Raw genomic sequence first — 18,430 nt, forward strand, 5'->3', positions numbered from 1 at the left:
ATCTAAATATACAGCCCTGTGAGGATGCTTGTGCAGGATAAGTCCACAGTAACCATGCTAGTTGTGAGAGATGACTAATGAGGCCGCGGAACCTAAAACGTGTGCATTTAGCTCATTGAACTTACCAAAGCCATTTGTGTTATCTCTGAAATAGTGATAACTCATTTGGATACTACTATGCAAAGTGAACGCTGTATTCTATACCAGAAAAGGGATGCTTGGTTAGTCTTGTTGAAAAGGGTACATTTGGCATTCAAAGATTTGGGCTTAACTCTGAATATGTAACTTAATATGAAAATGGAAAATAGTTTCAGCTCATCTTTTATGACTTCAGTCCATTCTGAATATTGCACTACATAACAGTTATTACTTTGTACTTCCTACTGAGCAAGTGAGTGAATATGGTTTTACACTTTTTTGTCTTTTTGTAATATTTCTGTAAAGCTATGGCAGAGGACACCAGTAATGGGCTTCACAATTCTATTGGATTAACAACATTCAGTTTCAGAAATGATGTTTATTATATTCTTACACATCTTCAAAACTGCTAAATTAGATCCAATTGACCCCAAAACAAGCTTTCTTTCCTAGAGCTGAGGCAATCTAGGTTTGCAACATGATTACGGACTTGAGTTGCATTTTATTTTTAATTCATTCTCTTGGTTCTGGGAGAATGACTGATATTGTATCTTTGAACCCAAGTAGTTGGCATGACAAACTAAGACCTCAGCTACAAGGCTATCCAAAGTCCCTTACTTGCTATTGACAAATACATACTGGTACCTATAAATCATAATGAAATTATTAACATGTCAGGTGGTGTTTATTACAAATTATGCATCTAATGCTACTTAGTACATTAAGTTACTTATCACTACTTGTCTTGGGTTTACTTGCGAACATGATAGTGGTTTTATGAGGAAACTTGAAACCCGACCAAAATTGTCCTATCGCATAGTGGCACTATGTAAGGTTAACGTGACCACTAGCCTGCAGGTTGATGAATCACAGGAAATGAATGGCTATTTATGTTGTTGATCATTATCTCATAGTTAGTATTTCTGATATCAACCACTCCTGGAAATCATGCAATCCCATGATACTTTTCACAATAGTGAGTGAATGAGTGAGTGAGTGAAAGGTAGATAGTCAGTGACCTTGTGAATGCTATTTTACACAGTTAGCAATATTCAAGCTTCATAACACACAGGTACATAAATAAAACATCGAGGACAGAATCCTGATACATAACATTCACTTGTGCCACAAGCCATAGTCCGTAGGCTGTAAACTTCCCTCTCTAACTTATTCAGTCAATGGTCATGTGCTATTGAGACAGGAAACCTTAGGTCATCCTCAGTAAACCAACATCAGAAGGGAACACATTCAGTATTTTTTTTGTCTTTCTATCAATAATAAGACATTACTTATATTATGGATATGTCCTATAGGCAAAGCATAGAATAATGATTAATGTACATCTGCTCTTCGTATGTATGATCACAGTCAGCGATATCGTGTTTCCAATCACACTAATCAAGTGAGCAGTTTATAATTTGATCTGTGCCCAAAGAATAAGTTCAATATACTGGAGTCTACCCCAAGGTTTCATCTGTCAAGTCCTGCTGCAGTTTCACATAACATGACACAGACAGATCGCAGCCAGTCTTGCTCTGACAGTGAGAGATGTACGCTTCCTCACTTGCTTGTTTTCATTATAAAAATAATGGCTATGTGTGATTCTGCATGGACTCATATCTCTTAAGCAGGAAATATATTGGAAATTCTGATCGGTTATTGGCAAATAACCAAATTGGAGAGACATTTTTGGTCTCTATGATAATAATATCTATTCAAATAAGATCCTGTTTGGAACTTCTTATTGATTATGTCTGAAAACACTTCTTGATCTCATGAAAATCACACAACATCAATCACCAAGTCTACACAGTTGATAACTGTTATTCATCTTTAGGGTCTCATTAGGCAAGCACTCTTGTTGTTTTTAACTAATATCTATGGTGGATATTTATTTTTTGGCAGAATGATTATTTGAAGAAGAATTGTACAATCCCACTGTCATGTCATGTCCAGCACAACACTATGGCACATATATATAACCTTATTCTTGTCATCAAGAGATGGAGACAGTGTTACTATGCAATACATTCATGTTTCCATCCTCATAATATCTGGGCCCATTTAAATGTAGCAATAGGATTGCACAACAGAACTAGTTAATTACACATCTATCACAGATAGCAAATATGATTCATCTGAAATTCCAAGAAATGTATAGATTGATGTCCCTATGATGTCCTTACAGATTGTAATGCAGGCCACTATACTATACTTACTTTTGTTCATCGCAAAAGTCATTAAGCGAATAGTAGAAAAAAAGGAACATTGTATAATTATATTATGTTTCGTGTAGCGTCTAAGGATTTCATGAAACTTAACCTGTCTTTCATATCATCATTTTGGAAACAAAGTTCCCCCTAAGGGAAATAGTATTTATTGCAATGCATGACTCTTGTGAAAACTTTACCTGTTATCTGACCTCTAGGACTAGAGAGTTCATACACTTCATCTGGACATTCCTTTGTTCTCCCTAACATAATCTCTCTGTCCATTAGCAGGTCAAATGTACTGTGTAAAATCACTTTTCCTAATTTGTCCCGCTTTTAAAGGGCATGACTGTAATAGCTGCTTGAGCTGATCAGAAAGCTGTGGCTAATATAGAGAGATCAGTGTGACAGGGGTCACCCCAAGGACTTTAATTTCATTTTTTTAAACTTGTCTCTTTTGGAAAGACTAAATGCTGTTGGTTGAGTCTAGGAACAGGGATTTCCTGGAGATAACAGCAGGTTTAGCTGACATCCGAGGTTGATCTTTTGGTTAAAACAATGCTGGTTGCATCTGGGGACATGTCATTTCCAATCATTTTTTCCTCATAACTAACTTAACTTTTCAATATTGGATAGAATGACCATGGCAGATTTAATATTTTAAGACAATTACATCTTGGATTGGGCAACAGTTATCAAACAACAGAACCCCCTGACATGTGTGCTGTCATAAAATTTTGCAGGAATTAATTAAACCAACTCAACGATGAAATTTTCTTTCTGCGAATATTTCAGAAACAATTAAATGTTTTGCAAAACTGATACTACCCAAGACTCTGTAATATCTAATTTCTGATCGATATTAACACTCTAACTTGTCCCTACTATCAGTGTTTTGTTGGCCCATAGCCTCTGGTTCTGGACACTTGAGACCAACGAGGTATTGAATACAGGCATGAAAAAATACAAGGCTCCAGGCAAAAACACTAGGTACAATCACATCTGTCTTGGGAGGATATTCTCCCCGAGAATCAAGTTCATGATAATCAGTATGAACATAGTCTAATTGCAGAACATAGTCTAATTGCAGAACAGAGGCTATTTGAAGCACACAACAAATGAGAGTCAAAAACAAAATATCTTGAAATTCATGACAGTGACATGCGAAAATAATGGATTTGCGAGTCTGACAATATTGACAAACCTTGCTGAGACTGAGTCAATATGGTTAGCCAAATTCCCTCAAATTAATTGGTAATAATGTGTCATTCTGTCTGCTGGAAGCTCAACAAGAGTAAAACAAATGTATGCAAGAGTCAATATTTTGGCACAATGTAATGTCCTATTGTCACTAGAGTATCTTGCTCATTTGAAACCTTTGAAAAACATTATTTCTACCTCATTGTAACTGAATACAGAGGTAAAATGTGATCAGAAACTTTTCAAAATAGAACTCACCACTCACACATTAGGAGAAGAAAAAAATGTCAATAAATATCTTGCTTTTTTCAAATAATGAAATTCCCATTTAATTTGAAGTATAGATAGTTCCGAAAGTCATTACCAGAAGGCAATTTTAAGAAAGGAATCTGTAAAGTCATGATTCAAATGAAACAGCTTGCTAAAGATTAAACATGTAACAGCTCCTCAATCTTGTCCACTGAAACACTGACAAAACTCAATTTGCTGTAGGCTCATTATAACAGTTCCTCACAGTTCAACTTTTCTTCCAAATATGAACAACTCCACCTCGTTTTAACTGTTGTCAATTTCGCTCAATGTCGATTGGGAAACGAAAAAAAAAAATTGCCAAACCTTACTGAAATGTTGGGTAAAACACTTGTGATCAATACTCATGTCAGAACCAACAATTTGACACTGAAGAACATGATGAGGGTGTTTGCCTGAGGGCAGACAGCTGATATCTTGTGTTGATTCAACATCCACCATCTCTTATGATGAACAAACATCACATATCACTATATCCATTGCACAAAATGAGACTTGAATTCCTTCAACAGCATAGATACTCTCTCAGTCATTCAGTGTGGCACCCTCACATGGCACCTTCTTGTGGCATGCTGGGGAAAGGTCAATGGTCAGGGTTTCACAACATGCTTTCTTTGTTGCTGGTGAAGATTTCAGATGTGGCAAATCAATACCTATGATATGACCAATGCATTCATATCAAGAGCATATATGCATATATGAACCTTTTTTATACAGTTAGATGAAAAAGTACACATGAACTACAAATTAATTCAGATCTGATATCACATCAAACATATAATAGATGAGGTGAGGTGAGGTGAAATGGGGTTCCATGTTCATTCTATCTTACCTCACCTATTGCTAGTCTCACTTGACACATCAGTTTACAACTGACAACATCTCATTACTTGAAACTATTAAATGCTTATAGAGATAAGCAAAGAAACTGCTGTAAAATGAAACACATGCTTGGCATAAAATCTGTATATATTCTTAAAGAACACCAAAATTGACTTGTCACTTTCTGACTTACATAGTTGATAGGAAATCACCATAGGTAGTATTTCCATGAATATATGTAGCACAAGGCCCAATTGTAGAATGTCATCTTCAAGCTGGGCTCACCAACTGGGTTCACCATCATGTAGTGCTATAATCTCCATGAACCTATCCTATACATTAAACTACAGAAACAATTATATTCTTTTGTCATTCAGAGCAATCAAGCTGACTGTAATTACACTTATCACATGAAGATAGAAGCTATTTCCTGGTCTTACTTTAAACATTATTACAAGAAAAGAAGAGCAACATATCCATGTTTAAATCAGAAATAGGTTGATGGTCACAAATGTGGAAAAATTCAAACCATTTAGAAAATATTTTTGATATTACACAAACTCATTCCCTGAAGGTCTGTTTTCACATGATATACCAGAACATTAGTTCCATGATTCAAAATCATGGTCGTCTTACAACGTGAACTGATTGGCATTCAGTTCAATACTGCAATCTTGCTAAACGCACCTCCTAGTACACTTGGAGAAATTCTACTGGCCAAACTGAGAAGTTGCAATTCTATAGTAGGGATGAGTTTTGAGAAGCTCTCCTGACAAACTCAATATTTATTGACCCACATGTTCAAGGTGCATGTTACACAAGCACTGGAGAACGTGTAGCCAGGAGAGGGTGAGACCGGTTCGCATGTGAGGTGTCATCCATTACCCGATCACGTGGTACAACCCATCATGCAACATTAAAACTTGCAGAAATCAATATTTCTAACTTTATATCGCAGTTAAAGATATTTTTTTTGAAGTTTTGAAATATTGCATGTTTTATCACCGTATGATGAGTTCCAGCGGCAAAGTCCCTTTCATTCAGGAAACAGGATAAAAAGTTAAGATGGATTGCACTAGTTTTTCGGAACAGGTTTTACTTGTTAGTGTATTGCAAGCTGTCATATATTTCATGCTTATGAAACTGCATTAACAGTGGAAATGAAAAATATCATTTTGGAGGCAGATGTTCTGTTGAATCATATTAATATTTCACTTCCTGCTGTTACATACTAGAATTTTCTTTTACCGATGATTTGATGATTTTGGCAAGGTTTAAACCAAAGAGAACAGAACTTGTTTGAATTAAATGTGTGAAAATTGTCTGGAATGAGTGAGTGGGAGTTGTTCTGACTATGCATTTTAATGGTTATTAAAACATTGTAACCACTTAATTCTCATTTAGTAACTTTGCAAGGATTGTTAGAAACCTAATTACTTGGGAAAATATTATAAAAGATAGTAACCTGAAATTGTAAGTGTTACTATCAAGATAAAAAACAACCTCACTTACTAATTTCCGTAACACTCAGTGAACATGTAACTACAAACATTTACAATTTAATCTAGATTCTACTTTTAGGATAACACCCATTTCCACATTATCCAAAGAAAGGATGGGATAATTACACACCCAACGCAGTCTTGCAAGAAACTGGTTAAAATCCACCAGAGCAAGAAACAATATTTACACACATCACCTCCGCAAGTAGCTTTGACAGGAGCACCCTCTTTGGTTACTTTATCCAATAATATGTGTGTGTACCTAGATGTGTGTGCAAATAGGCATCTATCAGGATCAGTCAAGTTAATTCAAACTTCTCCTTCATGGGATATGTGAAGTTAAGCACGAGTAACTCTACTCAGTTGTAGACAGAAAATAAGCTGATGGGAAATAGGACTGATAAGAAATGATGCAAACTTGGGACACTGTCAATGGTTGCCAGTTAAAGTACTGGTTTAACATTTAGATTCATTATTTTCATTGGTCAAAAACAATTTCTCACCATAAAGTAAACATTTTACTTCACATTTCAAATATCTTGAAACAAATAACCCATAAATTACCTATCTGTTTAAAAATAAAATTTCACAAGGGGAGTAAGTATGGTTTTATAACGAGGTATGGCAATTCATGGACAAGTAAAACAAAATGCATCATGGCAAAGTCAGGTAGATAGCAGCATGGCAGAGTCAGGTACATATGTCAGCATGACAGAATCAGGTAGACATCAGCATGGCAGAGTTAGGTAGACATCAGCATGGCAAAGTCAGGTAGACAGCAGCATGACAGAATCAGGTAGACAGCAGCATGGCAGAGTTAGGTAGACAGCAGCATGGCAGTGTCAGGTAGACTCAGTATGGCAGAGTTAGGTAGACAGCAGCATGGCAAAGTCAAGTAGACTGAAGCATGGCAGAGTTAGGTAGACAGCAGCATGACAGGATCAGGTAGATGTCAGCATGACTGAATCAGGTAGACTGCATCATGGCAGTGTCAGGTAGATGTCAGCATGGCAGAGTCAGATAGAAAGCAGCATGGCACAGTCAGGTAGATGTCAGCATGGCAGTGTCAGGTAGACAGCAGCATGGCAGAGTCAGACAGCATCATGGCAGATTCAGGTAGAAAGCAACATGACAGAGTCAAGTAGACAGCAGCATAGTAAAGACAGGAAGATAGGAGTATGGCCACATCAGGTAGACACCAGTGTTGACACATCCCACCTAAGCGTGAAGCTGAAGTGCTGATCTCACCACAGGCGCTTGTCAAGCAACTTTATCCAGTACCCAGTGTTTGTAGCAACAATGTGAGTGCAAACACACCACTGCCAAGGATCATAGGAGATGTAACATATGTTCATCGCATGCTACCTGGCAGACTAGACACTACTACAGCACAATATGGGTTTTTCACAGCTCTGCTACTCACAATCTTTATACCTCTTAATGCCTCATTAACCTGTTGGTGAAGCTTCTATACTTTTTGCTAAAAAATCCAAGGGAAGTTAAATCTACTTGTCATTCTGGTGCTATTATGTCTCAATGATTTGCAGATGAGTTTCTTGTGTCTAGTACTGTTTGCCATCATTTAGATGCTTTGTATGAAAACAAGGTACACAAAATATACATATACACACATGTACTTACATTGACACTCTCTGTCATTGCTTTCAATCGCTGGATAAACTCCGTCCCTGATTTGGCTTTTTCTGACAATGACTGCAAGTTCTGTGAAAGTTCACTCTGAAATAAAGATCAATATATATCAATCATTGAAAGGAAATGTATACATATATTGACTTACTCAAAAACATTTCAATTACATTTAATCATAAATCATACCTTCAATCTAGCATCAAATAAAAAATCAAAAGAAAATAATATCATCCTTACAATCAATAACATAAGTGGCATTTTAGAAGGTGCGGTAACAATAGAGATAGATTCAACTAATTTTTTCAATTGATTGATAAATGTTCTAGCCTCCGTATTAAAATGTTACACAGAAAGCATAACAGACGTTGAAATCCCTGTCAACTCATCTTCACAAACTCAATGATAAACTTGAATATGTTACATGGTCTCTGTAACTACAAAAGTGACACAACTTCTTGAAACGGTTTCTTTTATCAATAACTTTATACCATTTCTCCTGTGTCATGTACAGCATTATTCCTTATGTAAATGTCTAACATCTCTACACACTGTAAATCTCCAGAAAACAAACAGGTCTTGTCTATGGTTGAAGCTAAAGCCAGGGTCTCCATCTGACTACAAGCAAAGGCACCTCACAATATGTCACAAAGTTTTCACCACCTCATAAACTGGCACCATCCTTGATCTCAACACATTCCACTATACCACAGTAGGAGTGATCAAATGCCTAGTTTATCACTCTGTAAGAATTAGGCAATGAAAGTTAATTAGAAGACCTCCTGTCCTCATCCACTATTGAGTAATTGGCCTGCAGAGCCACAGAGTGGAAGGGGTCCAATACAAACAAACACACACGTAAGCCCACAGAAACGCACTCCGTTTACTACAGAGTGAGCACCAATAAATGTGCGAGAGAGGAGAAAAAATGTGGAAAAGAAATTATTGATCAGCCATTACTGTAAGTTAGTGGTGAGGAAATCATTATTGAGAAAGAGTTATCGTAAAGACGACAAAGGACAGAGATAATAGCTTGAAATGTTAAGTGGAACGCGATTTATCGAACATGAAATCGTCATAAGTTAAATGCCATGCTGGTGCACAGATAGAGATGTCATAACATGTGTTTACAATAGATTCAGCTTCAAGACAGCAGGATTATATTGCATCAGTCTCTCACTAGAAATGCCAAATTTGTCTGCAAAACTAACTCCACCATATTTTATCTTAATCTTCCTAAGTGGTGTAAATACGAAATGTCATTCAAATATTACCAGATTAATCGAAAATTTAATTTGATTTTATATATGTTTGTTCAGGTAGGCTTTCAAAAAGAGGAAAAATAGTCATTTGAAGGCAATTTATTCTTATCAAAGCTATGGAAAGCGATTTTGTTAGATAACATACTGCCTGCAATAAAACTGACAACTCATCATCAGTTGGTCTGGATCTGTTTCCTTCTGGTAAATTAACTGCTTATGTTGCATGACAAGCATCTCCTTTCACTTCTTTAAGTAAGATATTTAATGTTACGATTTTCACGCAGATTAAAGGCTATTTAACTGGAAAAGAAAAGTAATAATATCCTTTTTCATTTCAGCAATTTGTGATTGCTTCAATGCATACAGACATCGGAAACAATTAAACTTAATCAATGGAAAGCATACTAATAACAGTTTTAACATAAATAATTTCCCCAAGCAGAAGTTCTTCAATTCACCTTACAGTAGTCTATAATCAAAACAAGCCAAAACAGTAGGTGCAACTAATTAATTAACTGTAAACAGTTGTCAGGAAAGCTGTTTGATCTTCGTCTGTTTAAGAACCTGAATGATTACACAGGACACCTTCAGGCCTGTCTTACAGGGCTTTAAAGTAAATAATCAACAACCATATAATTACATCACTTCAGTACAAATAATCAGCCTTTCTTCCACCTTCAAACCATATGTGTTTCTGGCAAGAGACCTTCAAATATAGCTACATTGTATATTTCAGATATTTATTGAAGACGAACATAACATTGAGCATTCAGTTAAGAGAGGACACTGGATCCAAGATGTCTTAATCATCCCGCATCTCTTCCATATGGACCTAATGAGCCAGGACCAGGTTATGCTCACTTTCATGTCAAATGTCTTTGATCTATTTTCTTGCATAGATGCCTGGTACAAATTAAGGCACAAAAATGTCAACCATGTCACACGTGTCCAAAAGGAGCAAATGAATTCTTTTGACATAAAAAGACAAATGTTACACATCACTCAGTATTTACAATACATTGATTAAACAGAGTACAGGCACATTTTGTATGGTACAAGGAAACCAAACAAAAAACCAAAAAGAGAGTCATAAGCCAGGTGCAAAGTTTTACAATACAAGAATCTGAAACTCTGGGAGTTTGATATGCTTCTCATCTAGCTATAACTTTCCATCAGTCTAGACATCAACTGGTATCTTTTTTCTAATGAACTATGTCTTCTCATGCATTTTCAAAGTTTATTTATATAGCAAATACTCTAAATGAACTAAAAGTTGAATGTTATTCACAAGATGGATAGGAGGTACATACTGACTGCTGGAAGAATAAGATTTCCAAAACATTCTCAATTCCTTGACACACATTTGAAAAGCAAAAAAATAAACAAAATTTAGTGACTTGATTTCTCTCCTTCCAAACACGAGTGTTTTGAGACTCAAACTAAACAAATATTGTGAATGAATACATCCTAAGAGTTTGTACAGTTTTCAGGCAGTAATGATTTTTTTTTCCACTTGAGGCCAAAGATGGAATGACGCTGCCTGTCGGCCATCTCAATATCATCCAGCCGGCTAGTCGACCTATTGCATCATGGGAAGGCCATTACAATCCATTACAACTCATATTGGCTGACACTTCTATAGATAGCAAGCACATTTAGCATATTTGAACACCATTCCCTGAGTTGAGATGAATCTATTGCTTGCCCCCTGGGGCTGCTGGTGATTGAGCCTGAAGGTAGTTCTCCATGAAGGAAGGCACATACCCTGGCCTGTAGTCTGTCTCACAGTCCCTGAACCACATTAATTTCCCTACTGCCAAGCTTTCTCTGCAGTGCTAAAGCCCTAAATAAAGCAAGTCTAGATTTCCTTAGGTTCAGGAATCTCTGGTCTCCCTAGGGCTCCTTATCAATATAAATGGGTTTGTTTGTTACTATCAAAATTATATATATTCAGAGACTAAGCCTTAGTCTACCTGGCCTGCCTCAGCCTCGTGACTGATTCTCCTGGACCTTCTGAAGGAATAGGGGGGTTCTCCCAACTTTCTCCTCCATGTGTTCTATTGTCTGTACACCAGACAATGGTCCACATGAAGTCACTTTCTTAAACACTTTGCTGAAAGAGGGATGACTTGGACCTGATCAATTTTCACATTTATGAAAGACGATCTTCAAACACATTTCGGGCACATTTTAAAGCTGCCTTTGGGCATCGTCTTGAGTCCTAATAAGAAGATTTCTTTTACAGATCAATCTGAGGTTGCTCTGACTAGCTACATCAAAGTTTCAACATGCTAGACAGCCAATCCTGACAAAAACTAAGTGTCTTTGTTTATCTGATCTTTCACTACTTAGAAGAAAAAGTGTTTCTGGGGTCAAACTGATTTTGGGTATGACCAGCCTAACAACCAATGCAATGGGAGAATGTCAAATGACAGAATAAAGAGATGCAACTTCCCATTCAAATTACAAACACCAGCTTAAAACAAATTAATCCAACAATTTTTCATTCAGAAGACTTTAACTTTTTAACCTTAAAGCAACACTGACATTTTCAAGTTGACCTTCTTTACATGATTGCATATGACGAAACCTTCCTCAGGAATCAAAGCAAATTGTTTCTCATGCCCACCATTCTCCAGAGGGAGAACTAATTAAAGATCTTAATCTTAGTCTTTGATAATTTTCTCAATATTTAGATTAGCTTGATCTTTGGGCAAAACATCAAATGACTGATCAAGAAGATATTTAAAAAATTCTTCAAGACATCTTCAGCAGAGGGATGTTGTCCTTAATTCTAATGAATCTGTCAAACTGATCAATACAAGAATACTGATTATTTCATTAGCTCATTTATAACAAATGACACATTCTTCATCCATTAAATCAGTATCCCAAACAAAACTATAGGTAATAAAAGGTTTTCACATTCAGAAGCAATTACGATAATCATTAGGATGGTTGAAACCATTTCTCCTTTAACTGCCAGTTTAATTTCACGTAAAACAAAAACAATGTGAAAACAATAATTCATTAAATGTCAATACAAGGCTATGTTGATCTATCTAGTTATGTGTACTATACCAATATCAAATGTTGAAAAATATATTGAGGTCTTGCTGAAAGGAGAATAATAACCTGAGAGCCTTAGTCAATTTGAGTAAAGTTGAAAGTATTGCTAGTGGGATATCTCATTTAGATGTATGCCTGTGCTGTAACTATTTAGCCTGATAGATTTTATAGGCTGGTTTCTGATCTTGATTAACATTGTTTGTGAATCAAAATGAAATGTTTGTTTCCCTTTCTGTGCTTAAATAATACCAACCATGACTGCGTAGGCAAGACAAACACATTTTCCTATTTTACGTACAAACTTATTTTAAAAAACAGTAAAAAAAGTGAAAACATTAAATAAAAAATGCTGCGTTTAAATGTCAATATACTTTACACAACATCCGTTAGAAAGTAATTAAATTTAAGTATGTATTTCAGTTATAGCCTTAAAATGAAGCAAATTGTAATTGTTTCCTGTCCCTTGGCAAATTGACCACACAAAATAAATGATGACACTAAATTGGTCTTGATGAAAATAAACTATAAACACACATAAACATAAAAAAAAACAACTAAAATCTGATGATATTTCATTATCAGTTGCAACTGACACACACATATCTAAGACACTTGTCAGCTGCTCACACTGACAATGACTTATAATAGTAATGGATAATATGCTCAGAGAGTGGTTGTGCTTGAACTGTCTTCTTCCAGGTAATCTGAGTATCAACACATCTTGGGGAAAATGCAGACGGCTGACATTTTAACAAATTGTCCTATTGGTGTCTGCATGGTGTTCATAGACTTTGTGGCTGTCTCAAGAACATCACATAATTGTATTCCACAGTGAAATTTCACACATAATCCTTTCATATACAGACAATGTCTGAAATCAAATAAATGCACAAATACGGAAATAGTTCACATCAGCACAATCAATACTGAAAAATGTCAATTCTCTTCAAAGGGTTTAAAAATTATTTCCTATGAAGTCCAGACCAACGTAAGAGCATTTGGGGAAATTGCTTATTGACTAAAAGCCTTTAATGTAACAGATTTCTGATGTAGAGGCATAAATAAATGTTTCAGTGATTGGATATACCCCATACATAAGGGAATTACTGTACCCAATGTTTCAGGGATCAGAAGTACCCCATACATAAGGGAATTACCTGTACCCAATGTTTCAGGGATCAGAAGTACCCCATACATAGGGATGACCTGTACCTAATGTTTCAGGGATCAGACATACCCCATACATATGGGAATGACCTCGTGGATCAGAAGTACCCCAAAATGCTTGTCACAAACCATAACTTATATCAGTGGAGCAAGTCACTGAATGGGTAAGTACAAGGTGAGACAAAGCATAAGTCATCATCTACATGCCTCAGAGTATCCTCTACCACAGGGAACAACATTCATTCATCAGACACTTGCTTGCCTCATCCATGCATGGCTATAAGAACCTGTAGCCACTGCTGCTGCAGCTGTAGTACTCTGACTGAAGCTACTGTGTGGCAGCAATGTGTAAGCCATGTAGACACTGGTGACATTACAGCCAACTCATGTAGACACCAACTATTTCTAACAAATTGACTGAAGCAAGTCTATCAGCAGCTGATGAGACAAATGGAAAACTGTCCAACCCATGACGTATGTTGGACAATTGGAGCAGACAAACAGTTTCTTTCCACTGCCGAGGCAATCATGAGCAGGTCAATCTAAAAGGCATTTGGAGACCATGTTAATTCCGTGGATTGCTGCAGTTCTAAACCAGTCACATGGAGAAATTGCCTCTTCCAGAACACTGGACTGCCCATACCATGGCAACATCCAGTGATTCCAGCTAGCATGCATAGTACCAGTCTGCTGGCATATAACACAAGTCTGGTACAAGTGTACAAGTCCCCAACAGTTCTTGTGTTGATCTAGCATATATGGTACTATCAGCTGCCAATATACCACATGTTGCCAACCCATCCAGTATTCATTGTTTAAATAAAGCATGTGCAGTACTGTCTGCTACTATATATACTATAACAGTGGTGAATGTATAGTAATGACTTTGACAATCTTCTTCCAGACTACATATGATATACTGTCTTCTGCGTTAAACCACAAAATTGGTCCATTTTTGAAAGATTTCAGAACCACTTTGAGCAAACAGTATTTCTAACAAGCTTCAGCGAAGAATTGTCTGCTACCAAATACCACAATTTTCGTTTGTGTATGTTCAAGAAACACCATTCTACTACTCCGTGTGTCCAGCCTTACATGACTGTCTGCTACTAAACCATAAATCTGGTATGTGTAAAGGAAGACCACACATTGGACTAGTTGATCACATATAGGTAATAGTGCTATCAACTGGATTACAGAACACCCAGATGAAATCCTGAAGTGATTTGTATGTTTGGAAAACATTTACTCCTGTGGCTTGCTGTCTGTTGATCCAGCATTAAAAGTTTCACAGTCCGAGCACCATAGGCAAGCAGGAACACCCACAGGAAAACTACCTTGCTGATAAGCACTGACTGTCTTGTCAACCACATTAGCTGCAACTGAAAGACAGCTGACAAAAACTTGCATCTTCTTTCTCTTGTAAGGAATTAAGGTCAATTGCAGCCTTGTTAAACTCAATTTCAGCTGCTCAGGTTTTATTGTACACACTATGTATGTAACATCATTTGCCACTTGACTGGAACATGTAACAAGATTACTAACAAACAAAAAAATACTTCACAATTTACACCAGCCAATATATAAACATCCATGAACCAGGCTTAAACTCCTCTGACTACTCTGCATTAATACACTATTTATAATCTTCAGAAGATTGGTTTTCCATGTTCATCCTATAGGAAACCTGCTTACTCTCCAATCTCTAGCAAACTAGGACACTAGTTTAGCAATACAATCATAAATGTCATAATTTTGGTCACGTAAACCATTCTAGAATGTGAAACAGATCTCCTTAACATATGGAAGGCTGATTTAACATTATCCCATGTTGCAGATGAACAGTTTCTTTCAGCAGATTGAGAAGGTTATTGCTGGTGCCACATTTGCATGAAATACAGATGTAGGAATTAGCAGGATGGTTAAAAACTTCCAATCTGAATGGAACCCATATATGAACTGAGTGCAAACGGAAGGAGTCAAGCATAAAATAGACATTTATTTTAAAATTAGTCTCGAAGTTTTAGCAGACTTATGATAAGTAATCTGGAACAAATTGACTCTTTGCATCTTAGTGAGATTTTGCCCCAGAATCCAATAAGGCACTGACATATTTCTAAATGAAATATTAGTTGTGAAGCAATCACTATACTAAATCAGATATTAGGTATTCAGTATATTTCTATGGTTGTACACACATACAATTTCTTTTAGCCCTTCTTAACTTTATTGTTACATACTTATTATAAGAAGGTATGCCTATTTCAACTCGTAAATATTCTGTTCAACAAGTATGTGAAACTGGCATACATATAGCTACATTCCATATGACATATGGAGTGGAAATAGATGCAATAAAAAGTTGTATGATGACAAAACATGGCCACATAACCCTCCCACCAATTGCTACTTGCTACCTGTAAGGTGTCACTCACTATATCTGAAATAACACCTTGAGATAGGTAGATAGATGTACACTAAACAGTAAATGAAGATAACACCTGGCTAGGGTGCATAAATAAATCATTATACGTTTTACCTGGAAACTGATCTTAGGTTCATACAGTCACAATAACAGTCATTTCATTTTCTTTTCTTACAGATTGTAAAAGATGACATTAGACAGGTGGTATTTTCATCAAAGATACTTTTTGTAGGAAAAAGAAACTGCTTGCTTATTTACCTGTCTATAAAATTATTTCTGTCTTACAAATAGTGGGTTTTGGTGTGACAAGGTGCATTTAAGATTCTAAGGTCAATTTCAGATTCTTCTTGCATAGTATTTTTCTGTTTGAAGTTTAACAGTGCACTTTGCAACATTCATGTTAAATAATGATGACATGTTGTGGACAGACTATCCATTAATCAATTATATTATGACCAATGTCCCAGGCCATCAGGATAAAACTTAAAACAAGCAGCCATGTCTGCCTACCCTGTCCATTAAGTCACCTAGTACAATGAGTATAATTTGCTGGTGACCCATTCAAGTCCAGAATCCACAAAGGGGTCATAAATATTATGGGTGTTGAGATAGGCTAGTGGTAAGTGATTGCTCACAAGTTTGATAGCCAGTAATGAATGAAACCCATATTACAGGAGTATTGCCACAGGCAACACAAATCCATAGGAAAAGCAAGATTTTATGGATGTCAACTTCTTTTTTGTGAATAACACGACATTTCGGAGTGTATACTTGCTCCTTCATCAGGTGAATGGTAGGGACTCATATAAAACATAACAAAGTTTAAATTTTGTTGAATACTGATGCATTTCTTAAAACTTCCTGAAAGAAAGGCTCTGAAAGGTCTTCTACCATGAACAGTATGAAACCTGTTAAAATTATTCAATTGAATGCAGCCAGAAATTGAATAACTTAGCCTGTTGATCTGCACAGTTCATCAGATCACACTTCACTTGTGAGAAGTTCCACCACAAAATGCTTTTTGTCAAAGACCTCATCAATTAACAGTCATGTGAGTTGTGTAATGTGTGCTTTTCTCTATGAAATAGACACCTACTCATTACGATCAAACCACCAAGACCCAGTGGAGACAAAGCTGCATGTTGAGGCAGGGAACATTTAACCCTTTCCCCCACCATTCTTTATCTGCCTGTAATTCTGAAAGCCAAGACCTGGCTGGGAACTATTGGGATCTTAAAAGTTGGAGAAAAAACAATAACCATCACAAAAGATACACTAACAGCATAACTTACCCAGAAGATAGCCACACATAAAAAAGTTTTCAATTTGATAGTTAATACATTACACATACATAATACTTCCTATCATATAAATGCATGTCATCAAATACAATTATTCAAATAATGAAAGACATTTTGCAGTAACCACCTAAACAGTCAGACAATAGTAACCATTAGAACAAGGCTTTAGACACCATGACACTCATTCTCTCTTTACATTGCCAAGGAACTTGTTGTTCTGAACTAATTTGGGCCCTTCTAGCACAGAAGTATAAAACTCATATAGAGGATGAATGTCTGGATCTAAAGCACTATTTCTATCATATCACTGTATTTTGGAGGTACATGCTACTCATCACAAGATACTTCAAAATAATGCACCCGAGTTTTGTTGTGGCATGACTTTTTCTGTCTGACTGGTGAAATCAGAAACATTTAAATTCATAGAGTGAGTGAGTGAATGAATGAATGTATGTATGGTTTACTTGTACATAATACCAATAATGATGGACATGAGTAAAGGGGTCAACATATCAACCCATGTTTGGAACCAAACTTGTATGTGACTCATACACTTACCACTTGGCCACCTACTACTACAGTGGCCAAGTTAAGTTAATGGAGAACTTATACACAGCATGACACTTTTTCCTGAAACATGACCCTTGGAGTGTTTTTACATTTTAATCTCTTTACAACCTCAGCAGGATCAGTCAAGACATAAGAGAGCAATTAACTGAAATCCTTACTAGCTTTGGTGACAGATTATCATTAAATACTTTAACTGCGATCTATTCTGGTCTTAGCGGCTTCATGATCACAACCTGCACTCATACACAGCATTCCACATGTTGGGGGTATTTCAACACTTCTTTTTTAACATTCTAAAAGTAGTTTTATCTTGTTTACTTCTTCCAAAAACAGTCCAAGGTTTATCAAAGAGTTAAACAAACAATTCATAAAGTTAAGATTTGCCTTTCAAATATATATCATTAAATCATCCATCTTAAAATGAATTGCTTTCCCTGCAAAACTGTCCAAAGTGGTAGCTAAATTCACTTGTCAGGAAAAGATTAACCCTGAAAGCAGCAAATATGTTGTTATGTCACTGTAAATTTCACTTCTCACTCCTTCCCTGCTGATTTCCTGACACTTTTGAAAAGTTCCATGTTTTGGTGTCAACAGGACACGTTTTTACCACTCGGAAGACTTGCACCTTTTGGCCTCTGAGCCAGCAGATCCCCATGCTACAAATGTTAAAATAACATAACTTGTCACTCTGTGACACTTTATCTGTATCTCATAATCTCAAAGCAACTTTTTTTGTTTTCATCTCCCATAAAAGACAGGGGTCTGTGCCAGGGACAGTTGTTTTCTCCCTATTTTCTTTCTTAAAATG

General features: G+C 36.3%; 1 protein-coding gene across 2 annotated transcripts in view; it reads right to left on the reverse strand.

The window, feature by feature from the left end:
* The window catches only part of LOC124289707 (E3 ubiquitin-protein ligase TRIM9-like), a 189,592-nt gene that overhangs the window by 117,132 nt on the left and 54,030 nt on the right, over positions 1-18,430 (reverse strand). For both annotated transcript variants that reach the window (XM_046726335.1, XM_046726334.1), the window contains exon 2: positions 7,823-7,918. In XM_046726335.1, the coding sequence (XP_046582291.1) occupies positions 7,823-7,918 (96 nt within the window). The remainder of the gene's footprint in view (positions 1-7,822; positions 7,919-18,430) is intronic.

Source organism: Haliotis rubra, unplaced genomic scaffold (genome assembly GCF_003918875.1).
Source record: "Haliotis rubra isolate DU_JTF1 unplaced genomic scaffold, ASM391887v1 Scf447, whole genome shotgun sequence".
Taxonomy (NCBI): domain Eukaryota; kingdom Metazoa; phylum Mollusca; class Gastropoda; order Lepetellida; family Haliotidae; genus Haliotis; species Haliotis rubra.